Source organism: Callorhinus ursinus, unplaced genomic scaffold, assembly GCF_003265705.2.
Source record: "Callorhinus ursinus isolate GAN/ISIS: 27379988/994484 unplaced genomic scaffold, GSC_fseal_2.0 scaffold13, whole genome shotgun sequence".
NCBI classification, from domain to species: Eukaryota; Metazoa; Chordata; class Mammalia; order Carnivora; family Otariidae; genus Callorhinus; species Callorhinus ursinus.
This window is the reverse complement of record NW_027397075.1, coordinates 949,025-962,549: the sequence shown is the minus strand read 5'-3', so window position 1 is coordinate 962,549 and position 13,525 is coordinate 949,025. Positions and strand designations below refer to the sequence as shown.

At 44.5% G+C, this 13,525-nt stretch overlaps 1 protein-coding gene and 1 pseudogene across 4 annotated transcripts in view; both read left to right on the top strand.

Moving 5' to 3' along the window:
* VPS35L (VPS35 endosomal protein sorting factor like) overlaps positions 1–13,525 on the top strand; it is a 114,877-nt gene that overhangs the window by 33,347 nt on the left and 68,005 nt on the right. For all 4 annotated transcript variants that reach the window (XR_012380419.1, XM_025855505.2, XM_025855506.2 and 1 more), the window contains 4 exons: positions 3,001–3,060; positions 8,840–8,936; positions 9,653–9,700; positions 11,053–11,146. Coding sequence is in view for 3 of the 4 variants with exons in the window: in XM_025855505.2 (XP_025711290.2) it covers positions 3,001–3,060; positions 8,840–8,936; positions 9,653–9,700; positions 11,053–11,146 (299 nt within the window). In the remaining variant the exon portion in view is untranslated. The remainder of the gene's footprint in view (positions 1–3,000; positions 3,061–8,839; positions 8,937–9,652; positions 9,701–11,052; positions 11,147–13,525) is intronic.
* Positions 4,181–4,255, top strand: LOC112811533 (U4 spliceosomal RNA; annotated as a pseudogene).

Below are 13,525 nucleotides of genomic sequence, written 5' to 3'. Positions count from 1 at the left end.
CAAAATGTTTTCACCTTTCACAAAACGGGTGGCAGTCTGCCTTGCTTGGGTGGAAGTTCGGAGCGCTGTGATCTGGCTTGTGTGCATTGTCCTAATGGTGCTCTGTAGGGAGGTGCTTGACCGTAGGCAGGCTGGTGTTTAGTGGTTGACAGGATTGACCGAAGGTGGGAGCATCTTGCTGGGCAGGGATGTGGGACATGGCCCTGAGCATGTGCAGATGGGAAGATGCATGCTGGACTTCAAGGGGGATTTCACTGGAGGCACCGAGCACAGAGCTGGGCTCTGGAGTCTCTCGGCCCACGCCCCACGCCCCACGCCTGTGTGTCCTGTTCCAGAGTCGAGTGCATCTGACCAAGAAACACTTGGTTTCCTCCTGCAAAATGGGCATAATAGATGCTGCCTCTGGGGTTTTCTGGAGGGAATTAAGAGAATACATAGGAAGCATATAACGTTTTTCCTCTTCTAAGAGTTTGCAGGCAGGATCATGTAAGCAACTTTGAAAGTACCTGGCGCAAAGTTAGTGCTCAGAAAATTATTTATCTATTTTAGTGTTCTTGATTTGTAAGACAGTTGGGAAAGGAAATAAATCTAGGATCAGGTATTATTTCTCAAGACTGTAAACTAACCTAACAAAGGAAAAAAATACTCACCAAACTCGTTTGGCCAAAAATGATTTTGTAGTTGAAAGCCCCTTAGCATATGAAGGTACACTATACACATTGTGGTTTTAGAGGGATGGCAGCCTTTTTGTGGAGCAAGTAAAGGCGTTTTGTGCTCTTAAGTCTGGTCCATGTACCATAGGTGAGAGGTGACCAGCATGGCTTGCTGTGTGATGGCCCAAGGTAAAAATTATATGCAGTCCCAGTGCCATGTTCTGTGGTCCTCAAGAGGAGGCCCATCATGGCCCCAGGTGTGGCTGCCATGGGAGCCCATGGCCGCAGGTAAGGAAAGCACTTCTGGCCAGGAGGAAAAAGGCAGGTGGCTTTGAGAACTGGGGTTTATTCCCTGAGGCTTCCTGGGAGCTTCTCAATTGAACTGATGGTGTAGAGCAGGGGTTTTCATCCTCGGCTGCACACCTGGGGAGCTTTAAAAACACTCCCAATGGTCAAGCTGGACCCCAGATCACTTCTGTCAGAACCTCTGGGGATAGACACAGACACCAGCCTATTTTCAGGCGCCCCGGGTGCTTCAAGTGTTTAGCCAAGGTTGGGAACCACTAGTTTAGAGGGAAGAGGGGGCTTGTCACTGTTTTTAGAGATTCCCATGCCCAAGGCAAGTTTTAGCTGTGAGACCCATGGTGCTTGTCTAAATCCATGGTCCTCATGCTTGAGTGTAGACAAGAATTGCCTAGCTAAGGTTATTCAAAATTCATATTCCTAGTCCTCACCCTCCAAAATACTATTTTGCACTAGCTCTGAGGTGGGCCCCAGGAATGTGCCTTTTCAACAGGTGTCTTTATGTGATTGTAATGTAAGTAGTCCCCCCTTGGGAGAGGCACCCAGATGGCTCCTCTTCTCTTGGGCGGCTTCCTGCCCTTTTCCCTAGCCTGGTGTCATTTCTTGGTGAAGTCATTTGACTTCACGTTCTTAGAACTTCCTGTCTGTCTCTTTTTCCATGTGAGGACCGGTTGTGTGTTTCTTTGCTTCCCTGAATGATGGGGTTATGGGGGCAAAAAATAACGCAAGGGCTCAGGGAAATACTTTTGACATTAAAGGTGATTTGGAAGACTCCAGGAAAGGAATAGAACTATAATTTTTATCCCTTTGATGTTGATAGTATTTTCTAAAATAACACAGAATAAATAAAGCTTTTAGTCCTAGATTAAGGGGTGGTTTGTGGACCAAGTCTACCCTGCCCACTTGCTTTTGTAAGTAAAGTTTTATTATTGTTATTGGAACATGACCAACCACATCTATTTGCTTATACATTGTCTGTGATTGCTTTTGAGCTACAGTAGCAGATTTGAGTCCTTGCAGCGGTGACCTAGGACCCACATCACCTAAAATATGTTTATGCATCTTGCAAATACTGAGCGTCCACGGTGTGCCAGTCACTGATCTTACTACTGGGGATATATCCGTGAGCAAAACAGACCCAAATTTCTACCCTTGTAGCACTTGCTAGTTGAATCTCAAATTTCGATGCTTCTGGGCACCAGGCAGATCACATAAATGAGTGCCCCAGACAGTTGCTGAGAGACAGCATGGTGGAAGCTGGGATCAACTGGGCGGTATATATGCCATTTGAAGAGTCAGCTACTAATTTGTTGTAGCTTGTTCATTTTTTTTTTTTAAAGAGACTTTTTAAAGATTTGAGAGCACAAGGAGGGGGAGCGGCAGGCAGAGGGTGAGGGAGAAGCAGGCTCCCCACTGAGCAGGGAGTGTGATGCGGGCTCCACCCCAGGACCCTGGGATCACGACCTGAGCTGAAAGCAGACGCTTAACTGACTGAGCCACCCAGGTGCCCCTGTCATAGCTCATTTTTATCCTGTAGGGATATGGGCCATTTTTGGCACATCATTTGTGAAGAAGCAGGAAATCGGGTTTTTCATATGAACGAAGTTTTTAACCTGTTGGCAACTAATTAAAAAAAAAAAAAAGTTAAAGCACTTTGTGGGCCTTTGTGTTGTGGGCCAAACAAAATGGATCCCTGGCTGGATTCTACCCACAGGCTGCCCATCTGCAGCCTCTGGCTTAGAAGCACAACATGGATGATTTGCTGATGAGTGAATGGAGGTGCCCGAGGTCCCCTTGGCCCTAAGTTTCCCTCTCTAAGGGGAGAAGGATGACTTCCCTGCCTCGCAGAAAGTAGAAGTCCGCACTTTATTAAAAACAGAAACAAAAGAAACGCGGCTTAAAATTTGTCCCACTAGGTGGCAGCATACCATCACAAGTTAAAGTGCTCTGGGCCTCGCCGGCTCTGTCCCTAATTAACAAACGTTTATTTAGTGTTCACTCCTGAAGAGCGGGATGCTAACACCATCTGTCCTTTTCTCCCCAGGAAAGCTCGTGTATGAGCGCATCTTCTCCATGTGTGTGGATAACCGCAGCGTCTTACCAGGTAATGTCAGAGCTGTTCTACTGGTTTCGTTCTGCCCTGGAGTTGTGATTAGGTTTCTATCAAGTCAGGATTTATGGAGACTCACTATAAGATTTACTTTGTTTTTGGTGTGTTAAAAGTAGAAGAAACACCTTTGCAGATTTCTGATCATCTCAGTTTTCTAAAAAAAAATTAGGTTTTCAAATGGCCTGGCTAAGAATTTGGGCAAGTACTTGGAATCCAGGAAAATAAAAAGATATTGCAACTAGATTCAGCTGACCTTTTATATCAACTTAAATCCCTCCACTGCCTGACATTTTTTTCCTGCATCTCTCTCCTGAGAAGCAAATTGCAGAAACCAACTTTATATATGCTAAAGAACAATGTCAAAGAAATCGATAACAGATACTTAAGTGATGTGTGCATTAAATTTATTGCCAATCCATTTTAAATTCTAAGGGGGTTAAAATGGGACAGCTTGATTATGAATCTCTGTTGTAACATAAATGGTGACGATCTGTCTGGCAACATGGAACTCTCAGCAGCGGCTTCTCTTACTTCTTGTCCCTCCTTTCAAGTTTCTAGAGCTGCTGTAAGGAAACGTTCTCATCCATACAAGTTACCACAACAAGCTTGCTCCCACTGCTCCTGTTTTCAGCCAAATAATGGAATCAGCGACCGTAACCCATAATTGGCCTGTTCACTTATTCATTAATTCTTTCATCCATCTCTGTATCTGTTATTTTAAAAATGATTTAATACAGCTCTTTCTCAGAAAGAGACAGAACTCTACAGACCTTTGGGGCTGGAAGGGTCATCTGGTATCAGATGAGCAAGCCCACGGGGGAAGAGCCAAGGACTTGCCCTCAGCCCTGTCGCCAGCTAGTGGGAGCCTTGCTCTTAAGCTGGATCTGTGCCGTCCAACATGGCGGCCACGGGTCATGTGGGGCACTTGAGATCCGGCCAGTCCAAATGGAGGGTGTGCTGTGTGTATAAAAATACACTGGATTTCAGAGACTTAATAGAAACAAAAGACCATGAAGTATCTCACTGATGATTTTTAAAATTGATTGCATGTTGAAATGACATTTTGGGTGAATTGGGTTAAATGAGGCATTTTAGTAAAATTTCACTTGTTTTAAGCTTTGCACAGGGCAGTATTGTAGCCAGTGAAGTTTATCCTAGGCGCGATTATTGCTAATTAAAATTTCACTTGTTTTATTCTCTTTGAACATGGCTCACGTGGTATTTCTATTGGTTGGTGCTGCTCTAGATCCTCCCCTATACCACATCACATCTGTGATGTTATTAACCGCTCCTCCCATGTTCTAAGGCATCTCAAGATTGGAAGGCAGTGAGCCTGGAGAAGTAGGCAGGGGCCAGCTTGAGTGCAAAGGCCTTCTCTGTCAGCTTTAAGGATTTGGGAAATCTAGGTGCACCTGTTTAATTTAAACTTGCCAACTTGTGTGCCATACAAGTAAGCAGCAGTAAATGCTCGTCTCTAAGCAGAATTAAACCCAAACAGGTGTTTTTTGTGGCTTTTTATTTTTAAGTAATCTCTACACCCAATATGGGTCTTGAACTCCTAACCCTAAGATCAAGAGTCGCATGCTCTACTGACTGCTACAACAGCATTTTCCCCCCAAAACATTTATTTACTTTAGAGAGGGCGGCAGAGGGAGGGGAAGAGGGGGAGAGAGAGAGAGAGAATGTCAAGCAGACTCCCCACTGAGCACAGAACCTGACTTGGGGCTTGATCTCATGACCCTGAGATCATGACCTGAGCCGAAATCAAGAGCACCCAGACGCCCCTCCCACAGCATTTTTTAACATGCTTTTTAATACACAGTCTGCTACTTCCTATTATTGTACACCTAACCACATAAGAATATTTGTTACCTGTCTAACCCCCAGAGGCCTTTGAGATTACATCTACTGCAATAATTTTCCTTCCTCCCAATTTTCTCTAAGGATACAAACAATAATTTTAGAGCCAGTTAAGGAAAAATTACTAACAACCTCCTACCTAAACTATAAAAGTTCAAGATAAAAGACTATTTTCGTATTCATTTCCAGTCCTTGTCTAAATTTATTAATTAGCACTTTGATCACGGAAACTCTTCCTTCTCCAAAATACCTATTTTTTTTTTTTTTACCTCAAGCAATGCAAATCAGGCTTCTGTTCTTCTTGAAAATAATTTCTTATTTTTTTTTCTTTCAGTGAAAATCTTCATCTGCACGTAGTGTTCTCTTGTTCCAAGAACCTGAGAGGGAAAAGGGCAAATTTCTCTCAAAAATGTCAGTGATTTGGGGGATGTCTCTTAACAATAATTATGAAGAAAGCTTTTGAAATCGACTGTGTGGAATTCTGCCTAAAGAAATTATGTACAGAGAGGAATCTGGTGGCATGTGTACTCATTCTTTCCAGTTGAATCAAGTTCTGACTGGTGAATTTAATTTTTGAGCCCTTCACCTTCAGGAATTTGAACTGAGGCATGCATACCTATTTTATGAGTTTAGAAGGATACCAGTGTCCTTTGGGTTCATGGAAAGTACATACTACTGTATGTGGTAGTTTTTCCCTACCATTTCTTAATCCAGCCTATGTGGGGAGAGACCGTCTACTCTAAGTGATAAAGTAACTTTATTTCCATCTTGGGAGAAAGAACTTGGGTTTGTCGTGTTGCAGTTGTCGTCAACTGTGGGCATTCCCATCTTCGGTTTTTCCCCATGGCTGATGTAGGCTGCATCTGGATAAGCAGTGTCCTTAATTGACCTGGCCTTTGAGGCGCGTACTAAGATGACATCCCTATATGCGCCGTTATGTAAAGAGACCTCTCGCTTCTGGGGTAGAGACTTGGCAGAGGAAAGAGAACTAGATTCACTGGTCTCCTCCCTCCTCCTAAAATACCCACAGAAGTTCAGGGTTGAAAAAAGAAGCACCATAAAAGAAAAATAAGTGGGAATAGAAGGAAGAATCTTTGCTTTTTGTTACGTTGAAATCTCTGAATTAATTTCCACACTCTGAATTCATTCTCCGTGTAAGCAGCCTAAGTGCTAAAGTATAAATCATGTCATGTTAGGCCATTCCTCTGCCCAGAACCCTTCAGGGAGTTTCTGTCGCACCTAGAAAAACTCTCCAGCTCCTTACCAAGGCTATAGCCCTGTATGACTTGGTGTGCAGTGCCTGCTTCTCTCCTTCCTGCTTACCTCATTGGCTTGCTTTTTTTCTTCTTTGACCAGAGGTAATATCTACCTCAGGACCTTTGCACTTGATGTTTCCTCTTCCTGGAATACATTTCCTCCACATCTAAATATGGCTGGCTCCTTTTTGCAATTCAGGGCTCAGCTCAAATGCCACCTCTGCCAGAGTCTTCTGGGACCACCCTGTCTAATGAAACTGCACCCCCAAAGTCACTGTCTAGTCTAATACTTTTATATCTTTCACAGTGTTGGCTATTACTGGATATTACCTGATTTGTTTGCTTGCTAGCTTATTCTTTTTGCTGTTTATTATGTTTTTCCCTCTGCTGGAATATAAACTTCATGAGGACAGGGTCTGTCTTATGTATTATTTATCTCTTCAGAGCCTAGAATACTACTTTTAGTTGGTTCTTAAAACATTTGTGTTGAGTAAATGAAGTATAGGCATGTAAGATTTACCTTGCTACAAGATTTTAATTAGTTAATTTTTTAGTTTTTTTTTTTAAAGATTTTATTTTATTTGACAGAGAGAGCACAAGCAGAGGGAGAGAGAGGGAGAAGCAGGCTCCCTGCTGAGCAAGGAGCCCGATGTGGGACTCGATCCCAGGACCCTGGGATCATGACCCGGGCCGAAGGCAGCCGCTTAACTGAGCCACCCAGGCATCCCAATTTTTTAGTTTTTGAGTGAGCTCTATGCCCATCATGGGGCTTCAACTCACGACCCCAAGATGAAGAGTTGCGTGCTCTACTGACCAAGTCAGCCAGGCGCCCCACTTCGCTACAGGATTTTAAAGTCCTCCCTTAACATCGTTTTCTCTTAAATGATCTCTTGAGCTGGAAGGAAAGCCTGAAGCATTTGTATTGGCATGTGCAGATTATTGTATAGCTTACAGGCGATGTGGACACCCAGGACAGCTTGCCTTTCTGTGTCCCCGGGGTCTCCCACGTCCAACCATGGGCTTCAGCAGACAAGGCTCTTGTCAGGGCTGGTGGGCTGTAGCTTACGGTAATGCCAGCTCTCTTCTGAATCTCCAGTCCCTCGTCGGTAGAGTGAGGGGTTTTATTAGATGATCTCAGAGACTTATTTTTCTTTTGGGTTTCAGGTCCCATGATTCAGTCCTATGAAGGGAAATTAATCCCACCCGTCCTTTTTACAAGGCACGATTGACAAATGAATTTAAGAATAACCCTTATCTTTTCCTGTCTGGATCTCTTGGAACTTGAAAAAAAAAGTTACTTTTAAGTGCATGGGTTTAGGGCAGGAAATGGGAAATGGTAATTTCCCTTCCCTTTGGAACTGGCAAGTGAATAGTTCTTGAATGAATGAAGCGCATTCCATAACATCCAAAAATAGATAAATACTTGAGATTGCAATTCCAAAATATCTGCAGTTGTGATTAGTGACTGTTCTCTGCTAAGAAGTACCTGGAGGTTTATCTTTTTGCTGATTCTTTTGGGATTTCGATCACCTCAATTGTGTGCCACCAAGCTGCAGAAAGCAGAATCAGGGACGAGAAATGACTCTGTGCACAACAAAGATGAGGACAACAAGCTAGAATTCGTTTGTTGTCTTCTAAAGCGATTAACTTCTCCCTTTTTTATTTTTATTTATTTTTTTTAATTTTAAGTAAACTGTGCCACACGTGGGGCTTGAACTCATGACCCTGCAATTAAGAGTTGCATGCTCTACCAGCTGAGCCAGTCAGGTGCGCCCCCCTTTGTGATTGAATGCCAGAAGTATAAAGCACATCCATCGGTGGGGTGGGAATCTAATATGTGGAAATGGTTTAGAAGAAATCATTTCTCTATGCGAGAGTTCCACAGTGGCCTTGTTGGTGATGAGTCTTGGGGGCGGGGGGTTGCCGATTGTTGATCTCATTGTTCCATACGCTCTTCCATTCCTTATTAAGATGCATGTCAAGACCAGGCTTGGGTGCCGGGGCCAGAAAACTCAGAATAACAATGAAAAGGTCAGGGCTGGTGGGGCAGCCAGCCTACGGCCAGGGATCCTGACTTCTGTCTTGTTGCTCTCATAATTCAAGGTCGGTGATGGTGGTTCCACCATCGTGTCCAGCTGGGTTGAATTGCAGCTCTGACCTTTGCTTGCTGTGTGCCCTAACCATGTCTGTGCCTTGGTCTCTGCATCTGTCAGAGTAAAATAAAGCTCAGGTCATGATCTCAGGGTCCTGGGATCGAGCCCTGCGTTGAGCTGCCCACTCAGCAGGGAGTCTTCTCCTCCCTCTCCTTTTCCCTCTGCCCCTCCCTGCCCCCCCACTCATGCTCTCTCTCGCCCGCTCTCTCTCTCTCTCTCTCTAATAAATAAATAAAATCTTAAAAAAAAAAAAAGTATGTACTGTGGAGGGATGTTGTGGGGATGAGGTGACCTGATGTCTATAAAGCACTCTGAGCAGCACTTGGAAAGCCTCATATGTAAGCTTTCACTGTCACTAATTGTTTCCTAATAATATTAATACTTGGAAGGAAAGACCTAGAAGAACTGGGGAGGCTACCCCTTCTTGTCCATTGTAATGTTCTCCTATCTCAGGACCCGTAGCAGCTGTAACAGATCCTGATGGGTATTGTTTTTGTATTTCAGGTCACTTCTCTCCAGAGAATGTAAATGACACGGCCAAAGAAACATGCTTAAATTGGTTTTTCAAGATTGCTTCCATCAGGGAACTCATTCCAAGATTGTATCCTTTTTTTTTTTTTTTTTTTTTGGGTCTGATGATTTTAAAGATAGGCTGAAAGAGTTGCACCATTAATGGAAGCCATGTGATGGGACGCCCTGAAATTCCTGTTGAAAATTTTGTCCCGTTACGGTTGCTAGCTTGAAAATCCAGGGCCAGCCACATTGTCAAAGCCTTTGGACTCCTCTCTCCCCAAATAGTGTTCTGTTTTCCTTCTTTGAATATGATGCCATGTACCAGACTTTTGTTTCCTAGAGGAACATTCCCACATTAATTCTCTCAATTAAAATGCTTCATTTTTATGTGTTTTCTCTGGTTCCAAAAACTTGAAAGAACAGGGTCAGGCTTCCCTGCACAGATGCCAGTTTTGGAGAACAGAGTTTGACTTATACACAAGTGAATCTTAGTTATCTAAAGTTCATTCTTTCCCCATAAAGCCTCGATGGGAAGTGCTCAAAACACAGTTTAAAACCTCAGCATGCAACTGTGAATCAGCATGCAATTTTTTCCCCAAAATGTATTTTAAATAAGTATGAAATCTTGAAAACCAACTATGGAAACCACAGGCTGTTAGCTAATGCAATTCTCTAGGCTGGTGAGAGCCATTGTGGTTCCGTGTCCAGAAGTCATGCTAAGTTCTGCTCATGAGTGGTCTTGTCTCTTTGCCATAGGGAACAGGCCATCTGGAAAATGTCTTCCTTAACAGGATGTTTTTGTAGTTATGTGGAAGCATCCATCCTGAAGTGTAACAAGTTCCTCTCCAAAACGTAAGGCTCTTCTTCAATGTCTAGAACCATAACATTTTCAAGAAGTCTCTCTCTCTCCCTCTCTCATACACACACACACATACACACACACACACACACACACACACACACACGGCAGTGTAATAGCTATCATTCATTGGGGTACTTAGCATGTAGCAGATCTGGTGCTAAGCACCTTCCGTGCATTTTCTCCTCTGATCTAAGTGGAAACTTGATTAGGTAGAGATACCATTATAATTCCTATTTGATGGAGAAGAAAATTCAAGCTAGGAGAAGGTGATTGAGTGGTTCATGGAAGAATCCTCGCTTTGCCTTTAGTAGCTGTGTGGTCTTGGCAAGTTATGAAGCATCTCTGACCCTCAGTTTCCTCTTCTGTGAACGAGGCCATAAAAAGAGGTCGGTGAGGGTTTGTCGAGAGCACTGCCTGCCACCCAGTGGGCCTGTGCTCAGTATTTGCTGATGCTGCTGAAGATGGTGATGAAGATGCTGTCAGAAGCAAAAGCCTTTGCCCCTGAGCCCCAAGCCCCTCTTGGGCCTTGTTTTGAGAGTAGTTTCCAGGGCTGGGAGAAACCAGATGTTTTCTGCAGAGCCAACAAAACGCTAGGTCATGTTGAATAGCCTGTAGATAATAAACTCCCTGAAGCCAGGGGCCAACTCCTGGTGCTTCATAGTGAAGTCTTTTCATTGGGCTTAGAATGTGTACCAAATATACTTGATTTGGATCTAAGGATGTCTGGGGTATTTTTTAGGAATAATATGAACTGGTTTTCAGAATTAATTGATTCTTAATGCCCTGAAAAGAAATTATTTTGCCTCACCATTGGGGAAGGTAATGCCTGAGGCAGAGGCAAGTCCCAGGTTGCAGGAGAAATAAATCAGTCACAGTTCACATTGATGGGGGATTGCTGATGCCAGCCTGAGGTGCCAGGAGTTGGGTGCCAGGAAGGAGTGGGGCAGAGGACGGTAAGTTAGTGCCGAAGGAATATAGACACGGCGAGAACATCGAGAAGGTCAGGAGTGACCAGCAGATGGAAAATAACGGGGGGACGAAAACTGTTAAACCAATAAAATAAATATGACCTCAAACGGGCAAAAAAGGAAAGGTTAGACTCCAGCCCCATGCAAATGGTAAAGATGATAGAAGCCACTCAATGAGTAAATTGTGTCCAGAGAGACTTTTGTTACATTGCCTTAGAAAAATGCCAACTTTGGCCTTGGTTTGTCTCTGAACCTTGATTCTTTTTGTGCCCCCCCCCACATTGAGGAAGTGTAGCTTTATCTTTAGGTTAAAAATAAAAGAACAGTGATTGCTCCCACTGGGTGTAATGCTGCCCTCTTTTTGTTCCTAACAGGGGGATTTCAGAATGTCTTCCCCGGCTGACGTGCATGATTCGCGGGATCGGAGACCCGCTCGTGTCCGTGTACGCCAGGGCCTATCTGTGCCGGGTAGGTGGCGTCGGGTCCCCACGCGCTCGCAGACGGGGCTGCCGCCCGTCTCCTTCACGTAGGCTTCTGCTGCCCGGCACCTCACAAGTCACTACAAGAAGGACTTCATTAGCTAATTTTAGAACACGGCTCTTCCCACGGAAAGCAGAGCTGTAGGATTTCTTCTAAAAATTAATTTTAAAGTAGGCCCACTTACTGTCACTCTAATTAGGGTGCGTCTAAGGTCATCTTCATACAAATGAACTGGTTTTCAGAATTAATTGTTTCTCCAGTTCTTGCTGGGAGGGAGGCTCCCAAGGCCTCTTGGCTGATAGGCTGCTTTTCATTGACTCGAAATCGGCTTTCCTTTTGTCTTGGATCGGGTTGTTTTATTAGTTTCTCTGTTCCCACATTCAAGAGTTGGCTCAGGGTGCGAGTTGGTGGGGGCTGTCGGGCAGGGTGAGGTGCCACTTGCAATAACAGGTGTCAGGGTCTGTGCAGCCCAGCCACAGAGGGCTCCCGGCCTCTCTCTCTAGCTGTTCAGACTGGGGAGGTGGTCCTGGTTGTAGAGCACTTAGCCTTTTTCTCTCTCAAAGCACCATGAAGCTTCTATTTCAGACTTTTTCATTTATGAAAAATGCAACCCATGGAGAGTTTCTGGTTAATTCTTCTTCAACTCTCATGGGGGCTTTGCAGCCATCAGCTTGCCCTGGGAGTCGTCCTTGCTAGTCCTGTCACCTCAAGGAGGGCTTAATGCCCCTCTTTTGTAGGGTCCTGATGAACTGCAGACTTCTTTGAGGACAAAGCTACAGGGCCTCCCCCAGCCCTTGCCAGTGATCATTCCTATTTGTAAATCAGAAGGCGAGAACCGGTAGCCTTTGACTGACTTTACGTGACATCTAGCAAGTGACAGAAGCCCTGTGGTGTCAATGTCGCAAAGAAATCAGACAGCGCCCTCAGAGTGAATAGCAAACATCCTTATGAAGGACACTTTTTATAGGTCTGTTCCCTGATACCAGGAAGGAAAGAAAAACCTTTTCACTTGAGGGCAACCTAGTCCCTGTTGGTAACAGAGGCCAGAGTGTTTAGGCCCTGCCATCTGCTTGAAACTTGGGGTGGGTTTTTTTCATACAGGAATATCAGGTATGTTTCCTAGAGCTTTAGCTTTGGAATATATTGAAGCATGAATATTCCTCCTGGGTCCGTGTTTGCTAAGGGCCTACTGTGTGCAGAACACTGTTGGGTCCTGTGGGGGAGATGCAAGGATATTGTCATTTGCATATTTGTGTTCCACAGCCTTTCCCCTCATCGGACATAGCACATTATTCGACTCCCCAGTTGGATAATAGAGTAATAAAAGACTTAGAGTCACTGTGTGTATTAATGAGGATGATTCTGGTTATTGAAGAGAAATCAAAAAGGTGGAAATGTACATTCTTTGCAGACCTGTTGAGTTGTAAAGTTGGAAGTAAGTTGCACAGGTTGGGGGAAAGATCATGTTTCTGGTTTATAAAATGGCACATGGTAACTTTAAACTTTGGTGACGATGAACCCATCCCAAGAAGACTGGTGATAAAATGCAGTCTTGTCTGTGGAAATCATCTTTGTCAACCCAGGCTTTGCATCAGTTGCCCAGGTTGGGTAGCTACTAAGTCTCTTGACATAAAAGAATAAGAGACAGTCTGCATTCTTTCAGCTGCAAGCGGCAAAAACCCAGTTCATACTATTTTAAGCAAAAAGGAGGGTTATTGGCTTGTGTGTCTAAAGAATCTAGGGGTAGCTCAGGCATGGCTAGATCCAGGGTCTTCAGAGTGTTGTCAAGAACTATGCTCTCCTTCGTCACTCAGCTCGGCTGTCCTCTGTGTTGACTTCATTCTGTGGCTTATTCAGCAGCCCCAGGCTCCCATCCTCCTAACTGAACCCCAGTGGAAGGAGAACCTTAGAAATGCCAGTCAGAGTCTCAGGGCTCTCAATGAGCCATTTTGGGTTACTTGCCCATCCACAGACTGTGGCCATGGGATGTGATATGCCCACTGAACAGGCCTGGGTCATGTGCCCACCCCTGGACCTCAGGGTGGGGTGGATCCGGCTCCTCCACAGACCTCATGGTCTGAGAGGGAGGTTTGCTTCCCCAAATACAAATCCAACTTGCTGATACCAGAAATAGGAAATGCATGCCAGGCAGGTGGAAACAGCAGATGGGAATCATGAGCTACTACCCTTGCTACTCTGGGTAGAAATCTTTCAGACCCAAGCAGATTTCCAAGCTGCTCATTTGTCTTGATGGAAATAAATAAATAAAACACAGAAAAGCAGTGAGTGGGCAGGGCGTGGGGGAAAGCTCGAAGCTGTTTATTAAAGGAAAGTATGATTAACTCCTCTGCTAAGTCACGGTCTCTT